Source organism: Copadichromis virginalis, linkage group LG18 (genome assembly GCF_057382275.1).
Source record: "Copadichromis virginalis isolate Kocher_CV1m ecotype Utaka linkage group LG18, C_Virginalis_male_GT1.1, whole genome shotgun sequence".
Classification (NCBI taxonomy): Eukaryota; Metazoa; Chordata; class Actinopteri; order Cichliformes; family Cichlidae; genus Copadichromis; species Copadichromis virginalis.
The window spans coordinates 29,766,786-29,790,712 of record NC_140635.1 but is presented as its reverse complement, the minus strand read 5'-3'; the positions used below and the strand labels follow the sequence as shown (position 1 = coordinate 29,790,712).

Sequence of the window (23,927 nt, the reverse complement as noted above, 5' to 3'; positions counted from 1 at the left end):
GCCAGCGATTTGTTTTGTGTGTTTTTTGTAATGTGTTCATCACATGTATAATGAAAATCATGATTTTGTGTGCAGGAGCATTTAATCCCGGGTGCGTACAAGTTCGATGCTCTCATCACAACCTTTGAGATGGTGCTATCTGACTGCCCCGAGTTGAGGGAGATCGCCTGGCGTTGCGTCATCATTGACGAGGCTCACCGTCTCAAAAATCGTAATTGCAAGCTTTTGGATAGCTTAAAGATGCTGGACCTGGTGAGTGGACCACAGCTAATGTTGCTGAATAACAGGAATACTGACATAATGGTGTCCAGCACACTTTTAATTGAATTAAAATTGTTTTCATTTACACAGAAGTGCACCCCAAATGGTTTTAAAAAACTTTCAGACTTCAGCTAATCCGTTTTTTTTTGGGATCTTGTTCCTTCTGCATCGTCCCTGATTTATCACCACACGGTTTTACACTCGCCCTTCTTTTTTCTTCCATCTCACAATTTGTGTCTTGTGGTTCTTTCAGGAACACAAAGTGTTGTTGACTGGCACTCCCCTCCAGAACACTGTGGAGGAGCTCTTTAGTCTGCTTCATTTCCTGGAGCCTGCCCAGTTCCCCTCTGAAACTGAATTTCTCAGAGACTTTGGAGACTTGAAAACAGAGGAACAGGTGTGACATGCCTAAATATTGGCGTTAGCATCGATAACCTTATTCTGTTTGTCGTCGTTACATATACGCATCGGCTCCCTTGCCCGCTATTGAGCTGATTATTTGTTTTGGTCCTTTAGGTTCAGAAGCTACAAGCAATCTTGAAACCCATGATGCTTCGAAGGCTCAAGGAGGATGTAGAGAAGAACTTGGCACCCAAACAGGAGACCATCATCGAGGTTAGATGGAATAAAATCTTAATGCAAGACCTTTTCTTTTCACCAAAAAAAAGAAAGAAAAAAAAACCAAGGATCTCAATTGATGATTGCCATAACATCACTGGTGAGCTTAAAGGGAGAAAAAACACAACGTGCAATTGTTTCCTCTCAGGTTGAGCTGACAGATATCCAGAAGAAGTACTACCGGGCCATTCTGGAGAGAAACTTCAGTTTCCTCAGTTTAGGAGCAAGCAGTAACAGCAATGTCCCCAACCTGCTCAACACTATGATGGAGCTCCGCAAGTGCTGCAACCACCCCTACCTCATCAATGGTATTACATGACTCTTAACGAGTTGTTTTTTTTTTTTTTTTTTTTTTTTTTCCCCTCTAGTGGAGACAGCTTATTTATCAGAGTTCACCCTCTGGCTTTGGTAAACAACATTAGGTCGAAGTTTTTTTTTTTAGCTCTTTGTACCTTTGGTACACTCAGGCTCACAGACCTAAACTGTGCCATGTAGTTCATATAATCATTTGATATTTGGCAGATGTTATTAACATGTGATGTTTCTAAAATACAGCGGCAGCACTGCAGGTTTTGCCAGCAGGTATCATATTTATTTAAAACCAATATGTTCTCGTTGTTATGTTCAGGTGCGGAGGAGAAGATCGTAGCAGAGTTGCGGGAGGTGTATGACCCCCTGGCCCCTGACTTCCATTTGCAGGCTCTGATTCGGTCGGCTGGAAAGCTGGTGCTACTGGACAAGCTGCTGCCTCGCCTCAAGGCTGGTGGCCACAAAGTGCTCATCTTCTCCCAGATGGTGCGCTGCTTAGACATTCTGGAGGACTACCTCATCAACAAGAGGTATGATGACCGCAGTGTATATGTTGCAGTTTTTCTAAAATGATAAATAAATGTCAAATGATGCTAAGTCAGCGATCATTAAAAATCTTTTTGAAATATTTGTTAGTGCTTGCAGAATGCTGTGTGGTAGGTTAATGTAACTTGCTTTTACAGATACCTTTATGAGCGAATTGATGGTAGAGTGCGTGGGAACTTGCGACAGGCTGCCATCGATCGTTTCAGCAAACCTGACTCAGACCGCTTTGTCTTCCTGCTGTGTACCCGCGCTGGTGGCTTGGGTATTAACCTAACTGCTGCTGACACTTGTGTTATATTTGACTCTGACTGGAACCCTCAAAATGACCTGCAGGTACAAGACATAAAGTGGCATGAATATAACCAAAAGATCAAACAATCTTAAAATATTTGGTTCAAACTTTGTACTTTCTCCTCATTTTGTGCAAGTTCTGCTCTCTTGACCCCTTTGTTTGTGTTGTTTTTTTAATTTGTTTTTTAAATGGCTATTTTAGGCCCAAGCCCGATGTCATCGTATTGGCCAGTCAAAGGCTGTCAAGGTCTACCGACTCATCACTAGAAATTCCTATGAGCGGGAGATGCTTGATAAAGCAAGTCTGAAGCTAGGCCTAGACCGTGCAGTCCTGCAAAGCATGAGTGGCAACAAAGACAGCAACGTCAATGGGGTAAGAAAAGTCACAGACTCAGACTGCCGTGCCACATTATTGATCAGTTGTAGTATATTTTTGTTTGTTTCAAAACTAGCCTTTTGAAATCCAGTCTGGGTAATTTGTAAATTCGATGCCTTTCGACAGATCCAGCAGTTCTCCAAGAAGGAGATAGAAGATCTGCTTAGGAAGGGGGCTTATGCTGCCATCATGGATGAGAACGACGAGGGTAGTCGGTTCTGTGAGGAAGATATTGACCAGATCCTTCAGCGAAGAGCCACTACCATCACCATTGAGAGCGAGGGAAAAGGTTCCACTTTCTCCAAAGCCAGCTTTGTGGCCTCTGAGAACCGTACTGACATCGCCCTCGATGACCCTGAGTTCTGGCAGAAGTGGGCCAAGAAAGCAGACATAGACATGGACACAATCAATAGGAAGGTAAAGCTATGCTGTTTTATTTTTTTTGGTAAAGAAATTCATATGAGAATTGTAGAGCTAAATGGTGTCAACTTGTATTAGATTTATTTAAAAGCACCTATCCTCTCATACACCAAGTTTGAGTTGTTTATTGTGTTCATCTTAATATAACGTGTTTCTCTTCACAGAACACTCTTGTGATCGACACTCCAAGAGTTCGTAAGCAGACCCGTCAGTTCTCCAGTCTACGAGGTGAAGGTGGAGACCTGTCCGATCTAGACAGTGATGAAGAGTACCCACCGTCCAATTCCAGACACTCGCGTGCTTCTCGGCGGTCTGACCGCCACAGCGGAGGTGGTTACGGCCGCACTGACTGTTTCCGGGTGGAGAAACACCTTCTCGTCTATGGGTGCGAAGAGTGCATTTCCTGTATAAATATATATTTTTTTCTTTTTAATGGGGTTTTGTCCTTTATTTTCACTCTTTTACCTGTGTTCGTCTTTTTTAGTTGGGGTCGCTGGAGGGACATCTTATCCCATGCCAGGTGTAAGCGGCGTCTGAGCGAGCGTGATGTGGAGACGATCTGTCGCGTTATTCTGGTCTTCTGTCTGCTTCACTATCGTGGAGACGAGAACATCAAGAGTTTCATCTGGGAGCTCATCACGCCGCCAGAGAATGGGCGTGAACCACAAACGCTACTCAACCACTCGGGTATGGAGCTGCACTTAGCATTCCCATTTATCCCTCATACAGTTAGGTGCATATATATTTGACCACTGACACAGGTTTTGTTTTTGTTTTTTACCCATTTATTGAAACATATTCCAGTTATAGTATATGATAGACATAATGTGTAGACTCAACTTTCATTTGAGGATATCCACAAGGGTTTAGGAGTTTAGCTCCTTAACATGCGCCCTCTTTTTAAAGGGACAAAAAGTCATTGGACAATTGACTCAAAGACTGTTTCATGAGCAGGTTTGGGCAACTCCTTCATTAAATCATTATCAATAAAAGGCCTGGAGTTGATTTGAGGCGTGGCGCTTGCATTTGGAAGATTTTGCTGTGAACAGACAACATGAAGTCAAAGAAGCTCTCCGTGCAGGAGAAATGAACTATCCTAAAGCTGCTGGGGAAAAAAAAACATCAGAGACGTTGATACAATATTACAAATGGAAGATTCTACAGTTTAGTACATCCTGAGAGAGAAAGAAGGCGCTGGTGTAGCTGAATGAATTCTGAGGTGTTCAAAGACTTACTGTCCGCTCAAATCCAGCTAAATGCTGTCAAATTAATTGTGTGGTACTTTATAATATAAGTGGGCAATTACCCAAAACATACAGCCAAAGTAACCCAGGAGTTTATTTAAGCAAAGAAGTGGAATATTCTCGAATGTACAAGTCACTCACCTGGCCTCAACCCAATTGAACATGCATTTCACTTGCTGAAGACTGAACTTGAGACAGAAAGCAAACAAACAGCAACTGAAAGCTGCTTCAGTAAAGGCCTGGTGGAGTATTAAAAAAGAGGAAACCCAGCATCTGGTCATGTCCATGAGTTCAGGACTTCAGGCTGTCATTGCCAACAAAGCGTTTCAACCAATTATTAGAAATGAACATTTTATTTGCAATTATTTAATTTGCCCATTACTTTTTACTGAAATGAAGGGATTGTGTTATTAAAAAAATGCTTTAGCTCCTCACATTTTTATGCAATCTTTTTGTTCACTGAATTAAAGCTAAACTACAACTCAGAAGCACTTCACCTGAATCTGAGTCGTTTCATCAATGTTGTAATGAACAGAACCAAATTTAGAACAAAATTCTCTGTATAAAATATTTATGGACCTAACTGTGGTTCCTAGCTTGTTAAAGAGCAAATCTGTTAATCTGTGTAAAAGCTGAATAGCAGTATTTATTCTTTTTTTGTGTGTCTAGGCCTTTCTATTCCTGTCCCTAGAGGCAGAAAGGGCAAGAGGGTAAAAGCCCAGAGTACATTTGATGTACAGAAGGTGGAGTGGATCCGCAAGTACAACCCTGATACCCTGCTGCTTGACGACAGCTACCGCAAGCACCTCAAGCATCAGTGCAACAAGTTAGTGAACCAGTCAGCTGTGTGTATGTATATTTGTATAGATTATTCACCATGGATATAAACCTCTATTCTCCCATGTCAGGGTGTTGCTGAGGGTGCGTATGCTATACTACCTGAAACAGGAAGTTATTGGTGAACATTCTGATTCTGTCCTGAAAGGAGCTGATATCAGGTATCTAATATATATATATATATAGACAAGTGCGCACACAAACAGCAGCCAGTCCTGGCCATATATCATACATTGTTTTCTTTTTCTTCACAGGGATGTTGATATCTGGATGCCTGAGATGGAGCAGCAAGAGGTGCCCGCAGGATGGTGGGACTCTGACGCAGACCGCTCACTGCTGGCTGGTGTATTCAAGCACGGTGGGTTCAGTGTGAGGATCTTATTGTGGTTTAAAGACAGGCTCAGTTCTTGCTCTGTGTTGGTGGTCAAAGATTTAGCGTTTAACAGCCTCGACTTTTCCCTGCTCTTAGGTTATGAGATGTACACGACCATGCGCGCTGATCCTTGCCTCTGCTTCCTGGAGAGAGTCGGCCGGCCTGATGACAAGGCCATTGATGCCGAGCAGCACACTGGTGATGCTGAACTGGGAGACGAGTGAGTGTCGTTGGCAAACTGGGCCGATTTTAGAAGTTATTTGCTTATAGATTTGTAGCAGATTTTCAAATTAACTGTGAGCTTTTACAGTTTCACATTTCTGTCAGTTTTGAAAGTTTCAAATGTCTGTGTTTAAGTTAAATTAGATTACTGCATAATTGCATTGTTTACTTTTTCCTTCTATCTTTTTGTTTTTTTGTTTTTGTTTTTTTTTTAAATGCAGGGGTGACTATGATAAGTACTCAGAAGACCCAGAATTTAAGCCTGCATCAAGACACACCAAAGATCTTTTTGAGGAGGTACATATCAGACCCATCACATTTGGATGTGGCAGCACTGTTCTAATGTCATAGATTTGGATGATAGCACTAACACATTTTTATTTTGTCCTCCAGTCCATGAATGTGGACGAGGAGATTTCTGTGGAAGATAAGGCACCTCCACCAGTGATCATAGAAAATTCAGCTAGCCATAGCGGTGTCTGCGAATGGCCCTCAAGCTCATCGCTCACAGCACGGCTGCGGCGGTTGATCACAGCTTACCAGCGCAGCTACAGACAAGAGCAGCTGAAGATTGAAGCCGAAGCGAAGGGTGACCGCAGGCGCAGGCGGTGCGAACAGGCCAGCAAGCTGAAGGAGATTGCACGGCAGGAGCGACAGCAAAGGTATACTTCTGCTATATTACTGTCTCAACACACAGTAGTAAAAGCTTTAATCCCACCAAATCACTATTTTGTAAATCTTGCTTAAGATTTTGGAAATATTACCTTTTACAGGTGAAATGCTGAGTTACCATGTCACATTATAAACACGTAAAGAGATTTAAGTATTTTCCATTTTAGTTCAGAATCAGTTATACAAAATACCGTCCTCATTCTGACCCCTTTCTCTTCTGTTTCTTCCAGGTGGACACGTAGGGAAGAATGTGATTTCTACCGCGTGGTGTCAACTTTCGGTGTGGAGAAGATCAAAAAGGAGCCCGGTCTTCCTGAAGGAGGAGAGCCAGAATTTGACTGGACCCGTTTCCGTACTTTTGCCCGTCTAGATAAAAAAACCGATGAGAGCCTCAGTCGATACTTCCGTTCCTTTGTCGCCATGTGCCGGAGGGTGTGCCACCTGCGTCCAGGCCGTGAAGGTAATTACTAATTGATTGATGCTTGGCTTCTTCTTCCCCCCCCCCATATGTTGTAGTCAGTGTCCTACCATATCTACCACATGATTTAACATATTTCACGCTCACCTTATTCAGATCCAGCAGAGGTTACCCAGACTGTGGCTCCCATCACTGAAGAACGCGCTTCCCGTACTCTTTACCGTATCAGCCTCCTGCGTCGCCTTCGTGAGCGAGTCCTCCCCCACCCCTGCCTGGAGGAACGTCTCGCTCTGGCTCCATCCACCTCCGAGCTCCCTGCTTGGTGGAATATTCCAGAGCACGATCGCCAGCTAATGCTGGGCGCATCACTGCACGGCGTCAGCCGCACTGAGCTCTCCATCTTCGCAGACCCACAGTTCACTTTCAGCCAGGCCCGTGATGAGTTCATCCAGAACCAGCAGGCCCCACCTCCTCCACCTCCCCCTCCTCCTCCACCTCCACCACCCCAGGCACCACCCATCATGACACTCAGCCAGCCCAAGACTGAGGAGCACATGCTTGGGGTGAAAGAGGAGGGAACCGATGAGAATATTGGGTTGCTCGCAGGTGAAATCGCCGCTGGATTGCAGAGTACGCCCTTGAGTCACCATGACGGCAAAATGCGAGGTCAGGGCTGGAGCTTCAAGAGGAGCAAGGTGCGGGGAGAGAAAACGGAAGGGGGAAGGAAGGGGGAGGGAGCGTCTGACTCGGATTCAGACTCTGATTCGGGCTCGTCGTCCTCAGATCGATCGAGTAGCAGCGATGATAGTGGAGAGAGTGAGGCGGAGGTAGAAGGAGGTGAGCTGGTAGTTAAAAGAAAAAATGCTGAGTGGGGCGGGAGATAGAAATGACCTGTGTGCTAAGTTACTCTTTTCAATCTATACAGGAATGAAGGTGTGCGATGTGGATGAAGATAATAGTTTACTCTCCATGACTACGTCTCAGGATGGCATTCCTCCTCCTGATCCCCTCAGAGTTGACTGGCCCAAGGTAATTTATGCCCGCTTAATCCATACATGTGTGGGGTTTTGTCACGGTAAAAGACTCACTCATGGGATTATTTTTGTTTCAGGACCGTGTGTTGATCAACCGCCTGGACAGTTTGTGCACCCTCGTGCTGACCGGTCAGTGGCCCTCGGGCCGGCGTTACGTGTCTGAAGCTCAGCTCAACCCGAACTCGGAGCTGGTGGGAGATGAGATGGCTTACACACGGGTGATGCGTAAACCCCCCATCATGCCTGCCGTCCCAGGGGCAGATGGAGAAGATGGCGAATTTACTGTAAAACTCCTCAAGGTGAGAATAAGGTTGAGACATTAGAATTGTTGTAGGGGTACACCGGCAAATTCTGTTCAGCTTACCTGAAGCAGTCTGTTGACTGTTAATGCAAGTTGCTAAAATATTGTTGACTGTGATGTGTAGTCTGTGTTTAAAAATACAAACCACCTCCTCTCACTCTGCCAGGAGGAGGGCCTGAAGCTCACATTCTCCAAGCAGGCCTTGATGCCCAATGGGTCAGGAGGAGAAGCCAGTGGCCGGAAGAAGCGCAAGGACCAAGAGGTACAAGAGTCAGGTTTACATGTTCCTCTGCAACAGAAACCAAGCAGTGTTTGATATCACTTCATAATCTTATCATCATATCTCTTCCTTTCTTTTTAGTTTTCTGACATGGATGGACTCCACGATCCGTTGGAGCGGATGCCTCGTCGCAGGGACCCGCCCACGTGGCTGAAGGAAAACCCAGATTATGAAGTGGAGGGAGACATGCTGGAGGTAAATTCATGACTCTTATTCATGTCCTGGTTCATAAACAAACCCTGGTGACAGTTTGTGGCGAAACGGGTACGGGACTATGCTTCATCATATCTTGTTTCTTCAGCTTCTTGTGAACCGGAGCAAGAGGAAGAGAAGGAGGAGGGCAGATAAAGCCATCACAGGCAATGAGAAGGTCAAACTCATCAACATGAGGACAGGGAAGAAGGTGGGGCGCAGTTGCACACAAGCGTAGACTGGTGATGTTTACGTTTAGGCTTTATGATGCCCCTCGCTAACAAGCATGCAAATGTTTCTCTGTAGGTTGGAGCTGCTTTCTGTCCAATGTTGCAAGAACTGAGAGAATATCTGGAGGAGAATCCCGACAACGCTGTAGCACCGGAGTGGTCCGAAACTGTTCGGAATTCTGTATGTATTAAAGATGCTATAATTTTACATGACTCTTGTGATTAGATTACATCTTTATTGATAATTCTAATACTTCATTGGGTCGACGTCATTATTAATTATTCATAACAAAGTAGGGCGCAATTGTGACGCTGCAATTGCAAAGAGGCACCAATGGAGGTGGAAAGCTCTGTGCTCATTGTGCCAATTTATGAAGATGAATTCAGTCATTTTGTTAGAGTAATAACAAATGTAACCTATGAAGAGCACTGCAAATGAGCAAACCAGAGAGTGCGAGTCATCTACTAGCATCACAGGCACAGCTTGTCGGAAATAAAGCAGTCTAAGGCTAAAGCATGCACATTTGATTTTGCTGACCACCTTCAGGACAAAGCCAAAGCTTTTGCACCACACTCGCAGCGGTGCTGTGCTTAAAATGATCTTGATGCTATAATTAAGCACAAATGACGGCGTCAGATGATGACCCAGATGGCAGTAAATTGCCTCTCACAACAGTTGTATGATAAATTTCAATGAATCAGATAATTTTTCACTCTGATTTTTGTGCCGACTCGATGAATTATTCATATTAATTCAGATAATATTGATTCTTTGCTTTTTCTCACAGGGCTTTCTGCCGGAGACCCTGTTCCACCGACTGCTAACGGAGCACTCGGAGATCCCGAAGAAAAGCCGTCGCCGTCATCATCACCACCATCACCACCACCACCACCACCACCACCATCACCACACTCCAGAGCCTACCCCCGAAGACCCCAACCTGGACGGAGTTGAAGAGGAGACTCTGGTGTCAGATGGAGCCTACATGATGGACGAGGAGGACCTGGAGTCCTCTCATCACTTCCTCACCAGTCCAGACTTTGATGTTAAAATGGAAGGAGGAGACAGCCTTTCACAGGGGGACTATGACAGCTCGGATCAGGAAGCGCTATTGGACGATGTTATCATAGCACAGAAAGACTCTGACTCCTCATCAAGCTCAGAGGATTGACTGAACCCTCCTCTCCAAACACATCTGACTTAGTCCCCTTTTCCAAAACAAATCATGTTATTCCTAATCATTTATTTTTATCATTATGTATCAAATTATGGATGAATTTGTTTCAGGGTTTATTTGTTGCTACATCTTTTCATTTGTTTTACATAGGATTTTTTTTCCATGTGAGGAGCAGATTTGCACCCTTCAATTTATTTTTGTTTGTTTGGGTTTTTTTCCCCCCCTCACAATCGTGTCCGGTCCTTATTCTCCTCAATCTTCCTCTCTAACCTCTGATAAAACGGCAAAAAGCTGAGCTTTCTTACCTGTCAACTGGTCCTTGTCCTCTACTTCCTTCTAAAACCTACGAATTCCCATCACATTCCCAGCCGTGACCAAAAGGGGACCCCTGCTGTACAGATACACTTTTCTTATCTAAGAACCTCAAAGCTGGTCCTCTAGCGCTACATGAAACTGGACGTGTACTGAGCAGAGCCAGATCCCACAATCTCCCCTGAGTCTCGTTCTGTCCAAACGAGTCTGTGAACTTTAAAGGGGATCCAGTTTATGGATGTACTGTTAGTGTTTTCACTCTATGGGAGGGTTAGGGGTAGAGAGGGAGGGAGGGAGAGGGGAAAGTGGCGTTATTAGTTACTGAAACGTAATAGGAGGATGGGTGTATTGTACAATGTAGAGCTGGTCAATTGTGTACTATGGTGCAAAGATGACGGCATTGAGTTACTATTCTTGTTTTATGACCTGACTGTATCTGTGATATGAATAACAGCAATCTACAGTGAAAGCACGTTTGTGTGTGTTATTGCGATTTCCACTCAGCTGAAGCAATAAGGAAGTTTGCTGTCTGTACACATAATGTCCTCCTGTTTAATAGTCATGCCCTGATTACAGCAGACGATGATGTATAAGAGCTCCAATTATTCCCGTTTCCCCTGAACCGAGATATGTTATGCAGTTATTAAGCTATATTGGAAACTAAAGTAGTATTTATTGTGAAGTTTACTCTGTCTCGAGGCTAAATGTGTGAAAATAATGATGTAACACGGATGTGCAAACACTATATTTGGTGCAACTTGAGCTTAGTGTGTTTTTAGGATACAGGTGTTCCTGAGGATTGGGCTGCGATTAAGGTTTACATAACAGAGCAGCGTGAGGAAATCCTTAAGTTGGGACAGGAAGCCTGAGAAATAACTCGGATTTGATAAAATTGGTTCATTAAAATCCTTCGCTAAAAGGGGAATAATTGCATTCAGTAAATGCTGATAGTGGTGGAAAGAGAGATTAATGGTTAAGTTGGGGTTTTTTTTTTTTGGTCCCCGTAGCGTGATCGTACATACTATTCACTGGTGGAAGGGAAAAGAGTCGATACAGCGTGGTATCGTAATATTGTATCAATACGGTAATGTTTTGTAAAATACATTAAAATACTCTGGGAACATTACAAACGAGGCCTCATGTCGCCTGATCGGATGCAACGTTTATGCAAACGGTCACAGTGTGACTTGCACTGGCTACTGTCACACTCAGATTGTTAAAGGATTGCACATAATTACTGTTTGATTTGATAAATGCAGACTGATTGCCAACGTGTTGCCATCAGTCTGAATGAGTCTTTGTCAACAAGGACAACTCAAGGGAACTCAACTCACTGGTTATATTTCTATAAAACAGGAAGGTTGCTGAGTACAAATGTAGTGGTTAAATGTGAATTTCTGTCTATTTAGACAACTGTAATATTTCCTTGATTTCTCACAGTTAATTGTTGTATTATCAGAAACAGATTGCATGTAATTGCCGCTCTAACTGCAGGCTGACTCTGGCTTATGGCAACGTTTATGGCCGGTTTTAGTGACAGTGTTGGAACATTTGACAGTCAAAAAAATAACTGAAATTTATCCTAGTGGATAAAATAGATACTGACAAAGTTTAACTTTGAGGACATAATTTGCAATTTCAAAAAAAGTGATAGATTGCAATATATGTTAGCGCAACACTTGGCATATTGCAAAATGTTAACAACTGCGATATTGTATCCTGAGTTACATGTTGTGATATCATATTGTGGGCTGTCTGGTGATTCCCACCTCTATGACTCACACCACCATAAAAGAACTTGGAATCAAGCAAATATCCAAATTTGATTAGCTGCTTTAAGGACATATTTTTTTGCATATAAAAATCACATAAGTTTAGCAAACGTCAGTAATGTTTAAAGTGGTTAATGGGGATCTTTCAAGTTGTTGCTACTGACTTTGAGGAAAAACTACAAAATAGGTGAGGGGTGATTAAAACTTCCTGCATTTCTCAAATTGCTGTTACTGTCCATTATGTTGGGATATGTACCATAGTTTTATAAGTAGGCTAGAATTGAGAAGTATATTGATATTCACAAAGAATTAAAGATGAGCAATAGCACCAAGACAGTAAATGTAGGTTTTGTGTTTAGAGCAGACAATTGCATTTCTAAAAAATAAGATGAAATAAAGGGCTCATGAATATTACAACAGAGCCAATAAAATGAAAGCAAACAAGCACTGAACTAGTTAATGAAGGGGATCACTGGTTGTTTGGAAGTGACTTTTGAACTAATTTTAAATCACTACATGTAATACCTACAAAATACTACCTTATAATAATCCTGATATATCAATTTTATATTGGAATAGTCTGATTAGGGACATCGGGTGTGAGGTATGGTTAAAGACTCATTGGACATTTGAGTGCTTTCCTCTAGACCAAAAAAATCTATACGCAGAACAAAAAAAGCGAAACGCCTGTTCTTTCGTTTTCTAAACAAGCTCATGTGGTATTCGTTCATAGCTGTCAGATTGCAACAAAACAAAACACAGGCACCGCTACACGTGACAGTTACAATTTTTCCCACGGCCCGTGAATCTAGCACGACATACTGCTGTCGGTTAGGAGGGGGCGCTAGTCACAGCAGTAGCAGTAGGTCTCCGGTGTTTGAATGGGTGTGTTTTGGGCCTCCGGTAAACTCTGCCTTGCGAGGCTATAATATAACACATAATATTTAACTAATATGCGAGTTTTTGGTTCCTATGAACTTTGAATCACTCCCCTTATCCTAGTTTCCCCCGAGCTTCACGACGAAGGTACATCTCTTCGAACTCAACGTGATGGTAGTCAGCAGTGTTTAGCTAGCTAGCGACTAGCACCTTTAGTTACTACACGCGTAGCTGCTCTAAATTGGTGTGTGTTTAAAAAAATATCCCATTTTAAACAAATTGAACAGTGTGTGGGGTAGCCTTACCTAATAATTTATTTCACAATGGATCTCAATTTCTACTCTGAGCTCTCGGATGGTTGTGCTCAAAATGTTGACTCAGAGTTTTTGGACTCCCAAGCATATGGTGGATACTCCCAAGGAAATAAGGTAACTCACCGACACCGGTGTTTTTATGAAAGGTCTCTTAGACTAACGGTATCGAACCGGCAGTTTACAGCTAACTATCTGTGGGGTTTTTTTTGGCTTGTTTGTTTTTTAAGTTTTCGGAAGGCAGTGACAGTTATCTCACCATCAGTGGAGCAGGACACCCCTTTTTGTCTTCAGAGGTGAGTGGGTTGCATGAAACTGCATGATGGTACAGTGTCACACGTTTTGCTTATACCGAACCTTCGTCAGTCCATTAGTTACTAACTCATTACCTCTTCTCCTGCACATACAGCAGACATTTCATACTCCTAGTCTGGGGGATGAAGTTTTCGAGATCCCCCCGATTTCCCTTGATCCAGATCCATCGCTGGGTATCAGTGATGCGGTGGCCCACTTTGAGCTGTCAGAGGGAACCGGGGGACCTTCGGGCTCCCGTAGCCTTGTTAGCAACCTTGTGGTAGAAGCCAATGACCCTTCCTTTGCTTCCACCTTTGTAAACTCTGGTTCTCAAGGCCTGGAGCAGCAGAGCCTCGGGGGAATGGGCCAGTCAGGAGGAGGAGCCCTGCTGAGCTCTTCAGCCCTGGTAAGTACCTCACCTGTGGACTCGCACACACGATACTGTTTGTTGAGGGCTGTAAAGGTTTATTTACAGTTTGTATTTTGTGTCTCCACAGGAACTGGGCAACTCTGGTGGTTCTCATTTCAGCAGTTCTTCCCCCATGACCATTGATGTTCAGCTCTGTGACATTGGTCATAGTCTTTTGGGAAGTGGTCACCTTACTACTATTAACCAGTCTGAGCTTTCACTGGGCCTGGGAGGTGAAAACATTGGCCACCCTTCAGAGGCGCCCAAGCAGCCTCTGTCAGCAACACCATCCCCAGCAGGTTCCTTACAGGACGAGGACATGGATGACTTCAAGGTAATAAGAAACACCTGGATCGTTTTTCAACGTAGTATTGGAACTGTAGTTTAGATTACAAACTATTTGCATATTAGTTATAATCCAACTTTTACAGTGAAGTAAACATATAAAATTTTGTGGTTATGTTAACACAAAATCAAACAAGGTAACTTGAGTAAACACTGCGTCCAGTTTAAAAGAACAAAAAGTGTCCCATTAATAAGTCCTAATAAACAAAAAGATGTTGAGATAATTGGTTGCAGCTAGAATAAAAACACCCAGGCCGGCCTAGCACTTGATTAATCTGTTTCCAGAAGCAGATGTTGCTAGTAGCACTCCAGGATAAGAAGGGGGTGCAAAATGTGATCTTGGCCTGTTGGTAACATAAACAATTATAATCAGTACTGCTTCAGGACCATTCTTGGAATGAACCGATCACCTTTTAATGATGCTATGGCTTCACAACTTTGCAAAAAGACCGTACGTAAGAGAAGTTCATCTGCCAGAGAGGCTTGTTATATCCTCCTGAGAACCAGCCCAATCATTTATCTCCTCGGTTTTTTGGTCCATATTTATTTCAGCCCCCATTTAAGTCCTGATATACTAAGTAGAGGACATCCTGGGCTTCCATTGGTATGTCATATGTTTGGGGGGCCTCTTTCAGCACCAAAGAGGAAGGAAATCACAAAAAAAAGTTTCAATGGGAATATTCTTTTTTCCTTGGTTCTCAGGAGGATGTTGTGGAAAGTTGTGTTTTAATGGAAATCAAATCTTCTTAAACGTGACTAATATATATTTTTTCCAATTTACTTTTAACCTGAACAAACTCCATCTGATTTTCTTTAAGATTGAAAATAATAGGTAATGCTAAATTAATTATTTATATACTGGTTTCACACAGGAACAATACCTACAGTTAGCTTCTGACCTGAGAAGAGCAGCTCAGACTGACAGACTCTCCAATGTGGCTTCAATAATGCGATCATGCAAAGAAGAGTAACAATGTCAGACCGATCTGTAGTTATTGAAAGCATTTGATTGCTGTTGTTGATGCTTAATGTGCCACATTTTGCTCATAAGTTTGGGGGCTGGCAATTACTCCTTAGCTTCAGTGATGTACTTTTTTTTTCTTGACATACATTTATCGCTTAATTTCTTTGAACATCTGACACCGTACATATAGTAAGAGTTACATGAAGAAAATAGAAGAAATTGAGAGAAGGTGGAAAACTTTACCTGCACTGTGAATAACAGTCACTGCTGTGTTGGAGATGATGAAGCTAATGCCTGCTCTCCCATCTCTCCAACTGAATCTCTCCCTTCTCAGAAGAGTGTTCTGGTGGACTCTCCATTGTCTCTCTCCTCTTCCTCTGGTCTCCCCAACATTTCGTCTCACCTGGCTCTTCCATCATCCATTTCTCCTGGAACAGCCCGGAGGGGTGGGGGTAAACCTGCCACACTAGCATCAGCGAATGTGGTTGCTGGAGCGAAAAAAGGAAGGAAGAAGAAAGACCCCAATGAGCCACAAAAGCCGGTTTCAGCGTACGCACTCTTCTTCAGAGACACCCAGGCAGCGATTAAAGGCCAGAACCCCAATGCTTCTTTCGGGGAGGTGTCGAAGATCGTGGCCTCCATGTGGGACAGCCTGGCTGAGGAACAGAAACAGGTGTTTGCGTATAGTTATGCCTTCACTGACAAACAAAGAAGGAATATGTAGAATCCCCCTTTTAAAATGACTCCTTTTTAGCATGTCAGCATTTATTATAATAATTTAGGAAAAAATGCATCAATATAACACAAGCAAACTTCTTTTTCTTTTTTATAAGGTGTACAAGAGAAAGACAGAAGCAGCCAAAAAAGAGTATTTGAAAGCGCTCGCAGCTTACAGAGCCAACCAGCTCTCACAGGTAACGTCATGTTGTCTCTGAAAGAAAACCAGTCCATTGCTGTGCTTCTTGGGACTTACTTTTCTCGTGTATTTAATATGGCCTCATTCTAGCCTGTTACCGAGGAGATGGAAACTGCCCCCTCGCCACCTCCACCTGTGGTTAACTCGACTCCTGCTGCCCTTCCCTCTGCTGGTCACCAGGGAACCCGTGTGGCAAACAGCACCATGGAAGAGAACACCATTACTAACATCTGTGCCTCCAACATCATCCTGGACGTCCCAGAGGTGACCACACGTTCCCGCACGGGGGCAAACAAAGTTTCTGCTCCAGCAGCTTCAGTCGCTCCGACCCAGACCATCACCAAGATCATAATCCCCAAGCACATTCTGCAGGGAGGCGGGCAGGTGGTGACCGTGTTGCCTGGAGGGGTCCGTGCCTTGCAGCCTACCCTCGTGGTATCGAACGCCTCGCGTCAGCCGCCTCCATTGCTGCAGATGCAGAATGCCCCGCCTCCACCTCGGCTCCAGCAGATGGCACCAGCGCCCCCACCTTTACAGGCCAAACCCCGCGAGGGAACACCAGGCCACCCTGTGTCCGTCACAGCTACACCGCCTCCTCCACTTCAGATAAAAATTGTTCCTGCCCCCATTCAGGGAAAACAGGCGCTGCCAATTATTGTCCCTAGCACAGCAGCCTCATCATCTACTGAAACCACACCTGCCCAGGCTCCACCTGTCGTGTCACTGCTGCAAGAGGACGATTCTGCTGAGACGTCAGGCCATGCAGACGACGATGACGACGACGACGATGTTACAGAAGTGCTGCCTTCAGAAGAGGTAAAGCTAGATCTTTTTAAGGTTCAGTAAACTTGGGATTTATCCTCTTTTACAGGTGTTAGCACATCTGACTAATTGTGTTGATTTAATTAACAGGTATGTTTCAGTTTTTTAAGGGTATAATATCCCTTCAGTGAGTATAGTTCATTCCAATGAAGAACAAATACTGTAATTAATGTTTTAATATCAAATATTCTAACAATCATTTATTCTGCCTATTGTTTCAGCAGACAGCAGAGATTTCATCATAGGTTTTTGCCCTTTTTTACTCTGATTAAATATCCATTATTATTATTATTATTATTATTATTATTACAAATTGATGGAAATACCCGACAAAACGCAGGGAATTCCAAAAATAATTAAAACTCCACAGAGTGTTTCACACAGAAATTGAGTTGGACATATTTTTAAATGAATGAATGAAAAATGTAAATAATGGAGCGTTCCCCTCCATATTTGGAGAAGAACAGTGGAAGACTGTTCAACAACTGTTTGCTGATTTTCACCTCCTCTGTAATATAACATACACAACTTGGGGAAAGTACAAATTCCTGTTTGATTTATCAGTCTATGCAGATTTGCATTGCTTGAGTAATTTCATAAAATTGGTCGGGGGTGTGTGTATCTACATCAAATGTATGAAGCAAGATATATGGAATTATGAAGCAAGAAAAAATGATAACTCTAAATATGTCTTATATTTTATATTTCTTAAAAACCAACTCAATGAGTTTCATGATGTAGTCACCTGAGATGGTTTTCACTTCACAGGTGATCCTTATCAGGGTTCATTTGTGGAGTTTCTTGCCTTCTTAATGGGGTTGAGACCATCAGTTGTGTTGTGCAGAAGTCAGTTTAGTACACAGCTGACAGCACTATTTGACAACTGTTAGAATTCATATCATGGCAAAAAACAACCAGCTAAGTAAAGAGAAACAACAGTACACCATTAGTTTTAGAACTGAAGGTCAGTCAGTCTGGAAAATTGCTAAAACTACGAATGGGCACAAAAACCATCAAGCGCTATGACGAAACTGGCTCACATGAGGACCGTCCCAGGAAAGGAATAGCAAGAGTCACCTCTGCTGCTGAGGATAAATTCATCCAAGTCACCAGCCAGTGAAGTTAACATCCTCAGATTAGAGCCCAGATAAATGGCACACAGAGCTCCAGTAGCAGGCACATCTCTACATCAACTGTTCAGAGGAGACTGCGCAAATCAGGCCTTTATGATCAGACAGCTGCTAAGATACCACTATTAAGGAAAAGCAACAAGCAGACGGGATTTGTTTGGGCCAAGAAACACAAGGGATGGGCATTTGACCAGTGGGAATCTGTGCTTTGGTCTGATGAGTCCAAATCTGAGATCATTGGTTCTGCCCACGATACAGAAAAGGTGAATGGATGGTCTCCATACTTCATGGTTTCCACTGTGAAGCATGGAGGAGGAGGTGTGATGGTGTGGGGGTGCTTTGTTGGGGATTTATTCAAAACTAGACCAGCATGGCTACCACAGCATCCTATGTGTTCATTCATAGTTTTTGATGCCTTCAGAGAGAATGTACAATGTAAATAGTCATGAAAAGAAAGAAAAACCATTAAATGAGAACTTTTGACTGGTAGTGTATATCAGCGAGTTTGCTGACTTTGACACAAGAGTTTTCTTAATAAAACTAACAAAATTAAAGATATATTCTCACTTCTGATTTTAACATATTGTAACATGGAGAAAAAACAGCTGCGGCAAACCTAGACTTGTGTAAAATCTGCTGATATTAATCCCTTTTTTCTTCAGGAGATGGAGGTGAGTGCGTCGCGGGACACCGCTGCAGTGAAGACTGTGTGCGTAAGGGCAGGCTGCAACAACCCAGCAGTAGAGAGTGAAGACTGGGACAAAGAATACTGCAGTAATGAATGTGTGGCCACTCACTGCAGGTGTGTAGAGGTGAAAGCTGAAGTTGTTTTGTTTTCAGCAACATGTAGAGAAACTTTCTTTTACATGATATTTTCTGTCTTTCAGAGATGTATTTAGGGCGTGGTGCTCCATAAAGAATCAGAACATGGGAACAGTGAAGTAACACAGCTGCTGCGGTCCATCACATCAACAGACTTCTTCGTTTTCGCAAGGAATGTGTTGATAGCTGTAGGGTGGATGCAGAACTGGTGCGTTAGAGAAATACATTTCACGATTTGTACACGAAACATAGGTCTGACAGTTGTTTTTCAGGACAGCTGGTATTGCTGTAATGGAACAGCCCAGTAGTGTTAACCTTGTTACTAAAGGCATGTATGCAGTGTAGATAAATGTGTAATGATATGAGTATGTGTGCCATTTTTAGTGAGGCACCAAGGGGCCTTACGGCAGCTAGTGTGAGATATGATCAAGACAATAATATTCTCTCTCTTAGTTTCTAGTTGTTTATTACAAGTTGTTGACGATCAAAAGAGGACAAAAGCAACTCGTTCGGTGCTCACTGATTTTCTACATCAAGGTTTAAAATCAATGGTTTGGCATTTTTAAGTGTTAATTCCTTTTGTATGAAGAGAGAGAAACTGTAACTGAATGGACTCTTGTTTTGTTAGCAGAGAACGTTTGTATCACTGTAATAACCTGTTTTGTACGGAGGCCTGCCAGACTGATTGTTGCCTTTTTCTTCAAAAATAATCAGTTGTTCAAGAATGCTCAACCTCCATGTTTTGTTAATAAATGAGACAAATTGCTCAAACTTCTGTTTCTGTCCATCTTTTCCCCCAATGCCAGCTTACAAAGGCTTTTTAACTCTCCTGCTTGTAAATTACACACCATGGCTGCAGGGCAGGAGGAAAAGAGGAAGACCTCAGAGGAGCTTCATGGATGTGGTGTGGCAGGTAAGGATGCTAGGGAAAGGGTGAGATGGAGGCAGGTGATCTGCTGTGGCGACCCCTAAAGGGAGCAGGCAAAAATACACAGCTGACTTAGACACACATGCAGTTTTTGGTGCTGTTGCCCTAACTTGACTGTTCTAGCTTGTGTTGGCAAATCTTTAAATGCCAAGTGAATTTATTGACTTTTCACTCTGATCTAATTGTGCCGAGACAAAACTACATTTTGGCTTTCACAGTTATCCTGTCATGGCTTTTATTCAGAAAAGGTTACAGATTCAGGTTGTTCTGAGCTCATTTTCTCAAAAAAGCTGCAAACTCTTCATCGTGCATGTTCAGCCACGTCAAATGTGTCAGCTCACGTTTGACGTGAAGAGAAGGAAAGCTGAGATCGAAACTTATGGATTTCTTGCAGTTGTCTCAGAAGTCATCTATTCTGGTTCCCATATATCTCTCAGATATGGATCAAACTGCATTTTACAAGTAATCAGTTCAAAGGTTTTAAATCATATTCTTGCAGCTATTTTTGCTTTAATTTAGTGTATTTTTAAATATAGCGATAATCCAGTACTTAAATAAAACTGACGGGGTTAAGGTGCATATTTGTTGCAAAAGTGGCACGATGAATTGTCAGATGTTAAAATTCTTACAATTTGTATATCTGGAAGCTATTCAAGACTTGTAAGAAGATTTATATTAAAAATAAGTATCTACAACCAGAAAATCAAGTATTTAACACACTTTGCATGTCATATAAAGCTTCACAATATAAAAATAAATTCCTGAGGTGTGATTTGGCTTTGAAGCATCTTCTCTTTGGTTCAGGCCACTGAACTTGAGGCAGTGTGCACACAGTGTTGTCTGAATGTTGGGACAGTGTGCGGTATTATTCAGGAAGCTTTGACAATGGACACTCGGCTGGGTGGATCCACGTGATGAAGCCCCAAACCCAGACACACTGGCTGACTCAGTTCAGCCTTGAATTCATGCAGCTGTGTGACGGTGGAATCTACAGCACTGAATGAGATGCTGCCCTCCTCGAAATTAACCACCACTGCTATTCGGCTGCTCTGCAAGGCACGAGATACAGGAGTTTTGGTTTTGTTATGGCAGGCAAACAGGTTCCCTTTGCCTTTGTGCACAAGACTCCAGGACTCTGTGTTGTTTCCGAAGGCGCTGGTTTCCTTGCACTTTCGTTGGATGCTCTTGTAGGATACAGCAATGTCCCAGTGCCCCTCAGCCTCCACCTCCCAGACATGGACACCAGAGGAGAAGCACTGGGAGGAGAGGACCTGCGGGGCTTCATCGAAACGGCTGTTACTGTTGGGATAATCCAGCTTTGCGTTCACTCTCTCAGCTGTTTTGAGATCAGCAGACACTCCAAGAACGTGATTGACAGTGTTGAGGTCCAACATGAGAGCTCCTGACAAACAGACACACGACTATAAGTACATTTACATACAGTGTTTTGTTGCTACCCCAGTTTTAAAATAATAATAATACATTTTATTTAGAAGTGCCTTTCAAAACACTTTACAGAACAAATAAGACAAAATCAAAGTCTATTAAGACTTTAAAGCAATTACCTTAGCTTTGTAGCTAAAGCTACCGTAGCTAACCATTAGGAGGTCACCAGATGACCTACCTGCGCTTTTCCTAATTCTCAATCTTGTTTTCCGTTCAATAAATGTTGCAGTCTTACTTTCAATCACTCAATCTCAATATTCTTGTTTCTCCTAATTCTGCCACACTCACAGTTGTCTCAACACAAGCAATACAGTGCAAATGTAAAAGTGAGGTCAGAGGTCAAATGTGACAGGTGTTGTGATTTTGCACCATATAAGTGAAACTGAATTGAATGACTTTAAATCATTATATGGTACTTTATATATCTTGAGAATACACACCACATTTTAAAACAGTTTCTAAGTTATAACACGTTTTGTCAGTTTTCATCCATTAAATCAGTTGACCCTGAAAACCTTGATGGATGTAAGCCAAACAAATTGTACACCCCTGCAAAGCTTTACCAGAATTCATTCAAAACTTTTCAAGCTATCAAGCTTAACAGACAGAATCACACACACGCAAATGCTACCAAAAAGAATAACCTCATGCCAGTCCTACCTTGATCTTCTGTTTCTTTAGGTCTGTAGCTTTTCATGGAATGATAAACCAAACTTTCTATGGAGGGATACATAAATGTTATTCAGACTTCTGAGTGGAACAGAATTAGAGTTTAGTAATTATAGTTTACAAAAAAGCAGATAAAAGGTTTGTTCAGCCCTGCATTACCACACAGACATGAACATTTTGACTTTAAGAAATACGGTATTCACTATCTTGCCAGGAGATGGATATGAAAGCTGCTGTGTGATACATAAAAAAGACTCAGAAGAACGTTAGCCTGGCTTAGTATAAAGACTGGAAGCAGGGGTAGCGTCTAGATTAGCACCCAGCAAACAATGCAGGGCTGACAAAGAAAGATTTGCACTGCATAACTCCATCAGTGAAATGGACACTTGAACCCTCCTTACCTGCGATCGTGGAATAGATGTCATGCACGCGGTTCTGTTGCTCGTCCAGCGCTTCTGTCAGCGTCTGGTTCTCCACAGAGAAGTTGTAGGCTGGTTGAAAGAAAGAAAAGGCAGACGTGAGTGAGTTTACACATAGACACAAAAGAAACACAAGAACAAGGGGCTCGGGGTTCTATTACCGTAATAGAGAACTATGAACCAGAGTAAGAGCAGGACTATGGTGACACCGTTGATGGAGTTCATTTTCTGTTTCTGGGTTCAAAGAAAAGGACATTAGCCACAGGAACAAACTGTAAACACCTTGAAATGAGATATTAAGATGTCAGGAAACAGGACTCACGTTATGATGAATGTCTTCTTGCAGTTTTCTTACAGTGTTGCTGGATTCTGTGATTTGATCCATGAGCGTTTTAAAGTGCTGGTCCATGTATTCCTGTCAAATGCACACACAATATTACCTTAAATTGCCTTAACATCTATAAATAGCAATCAGTCTTAGGCTGCGATTCAGATTTTCATTTTGTTTTACTCACATATTAAACAGATATATTTGCAGATATGAAGTTGTTAGTCTCATACATTCATTTTAGCAGTACAGCTGAAATGATCCTACCCCTAACCCTAGACTGGTTGCCCGTGACCAGGTGGATTTTAAGAGGTCAATGAATGAATCAAGATAACCTGATTGTGCAACATTGAGTCCAAGATGGTTATTAAACTCACGGTAAGTTGTCTCCGTAGGACAGTGGAGGTCTCAGTGGCCACGTTAAGCTGCTTGCCCTCCAGTGTGCAAATGCTGCAGATGTAGCGTCTGGATGACTTGCAGTAGTACCTCAGCACCTCATCCTCATGCTGTGGGCACCTCCTCTCTGCGAGGTCGCTCAGCGGTCCCACCAGAGGGTGCCCAGTGAACACTGGCAGCTTCTGGTGGTCCTTGACGTGCTCTTTGCACAGCGACACCTCACACTTTGTACATGTCTTGACAGCCAAGATGTTTTTCTCTGGGCAGTAGTCGCAGTACACACATTTTGTCTGCTTTTCCTGGGGAGAAAATGTCAGATATTGACATGAAGAATGATGTATTGCAGTCCCGCAGAGTTGTTTACACTTTTTAAGACTGCCAAACAGATTTGAGATTCTAAAAAGTGCATCTAGTGGGCACCCTGGTCCTCCTGCTCAGCCTGAAGTCCTCTGCGATGCTGGCCAGCGCGTAGCTCTTCTGCACAGTAACAACCTGACCAAAATGCGCCCTGCAGTCTGGACACTTGAATGGGACGTCTGAGGAGTGATCCATCAGGCCTTCCAGGCATGTCATACACATGCTGTGTCCACAGGGCAGCTGCCGAGGATCCTTGAATATGTCCTGGCACACTGGACACATGAGCATCTCCTCCATCCGGCTTTCCTCTGCATCTTCCATCTCTGAAAATAAAAAATACGAGTGACAGCGAGCGTGGAAAGAGCAAGAAGGAAGGCGTGACATGCAAACTTTTTCCAGCGTCACACTACTGTGGGTCTAAACACTTCCTGTTGAGTTTGCTTTGAATAAACCATCAACCTCAGCATGAAGGCACTCGAAGATTTAATGCCTACCTCGTTATCCAAAAGGTGTCGGAGGCTTGTCGGGATTATTCGTTTTCTGTCTTCACTACATACATTGCTAAAAGTGAAAGCACCTCAGTGTTATGTTTCATACTTCCTGGTG

General features: G+C 42.9%; 3 protein-coding genes and 1 long non-coding RNA gene across 9 annotated transcripts in view; 2 read left to right on the top strand and 2 right to left on the bottom strand.

Moving 5' to 3' along the window:
* chd8 (chromodomain helicase DNA binding protein 8) overlaps nt 1-10,585 on the top strand; it is an 18,499-nt gene extending 7,914 nt beyond the window's left edge. For both annotated transcript variants that reach the window (XM_085439901.1, XM_085439900.1), the window contains exons 15-39: nt 76-252; nt 515-658; nt 778-876; nt 1,028-1,187; nt 1,508-1,718; nt 1,872-2,067; nt 2,228-2,398; nt 2,528-2,818; nt 2,986-3,206; nt 3,306-3,508; nt 4,735-4,891; nt 4,974-5,063; nt 5,157-5,260; nt 5,372-5,495; nt 5,719-5,794; nt 5,891-6,159; nt 6,400-6,629; nt 6,744-7,424; nt 7,513-7,616; nt 7,699-7,920; nt 8,089-8,184; nt 8,284-8,397; nt 8,504-8,605; nt 8,701-8,805; nt 9,413-10,585. In XM_085439901.1, coding sequence (XP_085296027.1) covers nt 76-252; nt 515-658; nt 778-876; nt 1,028-1,187; nt 1,508-1,718; nt 1,872-2,067; nt 2,228-2,398; nt 2,528-2,818; nt 2,986-3,206; nt 3,306-3,508; nt 4,735-4,891; nt 4,974-5,063; nt 5,157-5,260; nt 5,372-5,495; nt 5,719-5,794; nt 5,891-6,159; nt 6,400-6,629; nt 6,744-7,424; nt 7,513-7,616; nt 7,699-7,920; nt 8,089-8,184; nt 8,284-8,397; nt 8,504-8,605; nt 8,701-8,805; nt 9,413-9,796 — 4,731 coding nt within the window. In that variant the 3' untranslated portion in view covers nt 9,797-10,585. The remainder of the gene's footprint in view (nt 1-75; nt 253-514; nt 659-777; nt 877-1,027; nt 1,188-1,507; nt 1,719-1,871; nt 2,068-2,227; nt 2,399-2,527; nt 2,819-2,985; nt 3,207-3,305; nt 3,509-4,734; nt 4,892-4,973; nt 5,064-5,156; nt 5,261-5,371; nt 5,496-5,718; nt 5,795-5,890; nt 6,160-6,399; nt 6,630-6,743; nt 7,425-7,512; nt 7,617-7,698; nt 7,921-8,088; nt 8,185-8,283; nt 8,398-8,503; nt 8,606-8,700; nt 8,806-9,412) is intronic.
* On the bottom strand, nt 1,689-13,723 carry LOC146688260 (uncharacterized). 5 transcript variants are annotated; one of them, XR_014916538.1, is made up of 6 exons: nt 13,466-13,723; nt 3,287-3,413; nt 3,098-3,200; nt 2,479-2,763; nt 1,876-2,061; nt 1,689-1,752 (listed from the first exon to the last, which is right to left on the bottom strand). It is a non-coding gene; the product is annotated as an uncharacterized LOC146688260 (long non-coding RNA). The 5 variants fall into 5 exon arrangements; XR_014916537.1 differs by lacking the exon at nt 13,466-13,723 and adding an exon at nt 13,071-13,134; XR_014916540.1 differs by lacking the exons at nt 2,479-2,763; nt 13,466-13,723 and adding an exon at nt 13,071-13,134.
* On the top strand, nt 13,089-19,549 carry tox4a (TOX high mobility group box family member 4 a). The gene is made up of 9 exons (XM_085439902.1): nt 13,089-13,193; nt 13,307-13,372; nt 13,486-13,776; nt 13,868-14,113; nt 15,423-15,761; nt 15,922-16,002; nt 16,095-16,820; nt 18,619-18,758; nt 18,844-19,549. Exons 1-9 carry the CDS (start codon nt 13,089-13,091, stop codon nt 18,899-18,901), a joined length of 2,052 nt encoding a protein of 683 aa, XP_085296028.1. The 3' UTR covers nt 18,902-19,549.
* LOC146688258 (E3 ubiquitin/ISG15 ligase TRIM25-like) lies at nt 19,168-23,927 on the bottom strand. Its single transcript, XM_085439903.1, has 8 exons — nt 23,816-23,927; nt 23,385-23,642; nt 22,946-23,263; nt 22,563-22,655; nt 22,402-22,474; nt 22,223-22,312; nt 21,813-21,869; nt 19,168-21,108 (listed from the first exon to the last, which is right to left on the bottom strand). Exons 2-8 carry the CDS (start codon nt 23,640-23,642, stop codon nt 20,576-20,578), a joined length of 1,422 nt encoding a protein of 473 aa, XP_085296029.1. The 5' UTR covers nt 23,816-23,927; the 3' UTR covers nt 19,168-20,575.

Excerpts from the sequence above, each read along its gene's own strand:
- tox4a (XM_085439902.1), top strand. The coding sequence starts at position 13,089 with ATGGATCTCAATTTCTACTCTGAGCTCTCGGATGGTTGTGCTCAAAAT. Across the intron at positions 13,373-13,485 it reads ACCCCTTTTTGTCTTCAGAG|CAGACATTTCATACTCCTAG; the intron begins GTGAGTGGGTTG and ends CTGCACATACAG. Across the intron at positions 16,821-18,618 it reads AAGTGCTGCCTTCAGAAGAG|GAGATGGAGGTGAGTGCGTC; the intron begins GTAAAGCTAGAT and ends TTTTTTCTTCAG.
- LOC146688258 (XM_085439903.1), bottom strand. The coding sequence starts at position 23,642 with ATGGAAGATGCAGAGGAAAGCCGGATGGAGGAGATGCTCATGTGTCCA. Across the intron at positions 22,475-22,562 it reads AAGAAGACATTCATCATAAC|AAACAGAAAATGAACTCCAT; the intron begins GTGAGTCCTGTT and ends CTTTGAACCCAG. Across the intron at positions 22,313-22,401 it reads GTTCATAGTTCTCTATTACG|CCTACAACTTCTCTGTGGAG; the intron begins GTAATAGAACCC and ends TCTTTCAACCAG.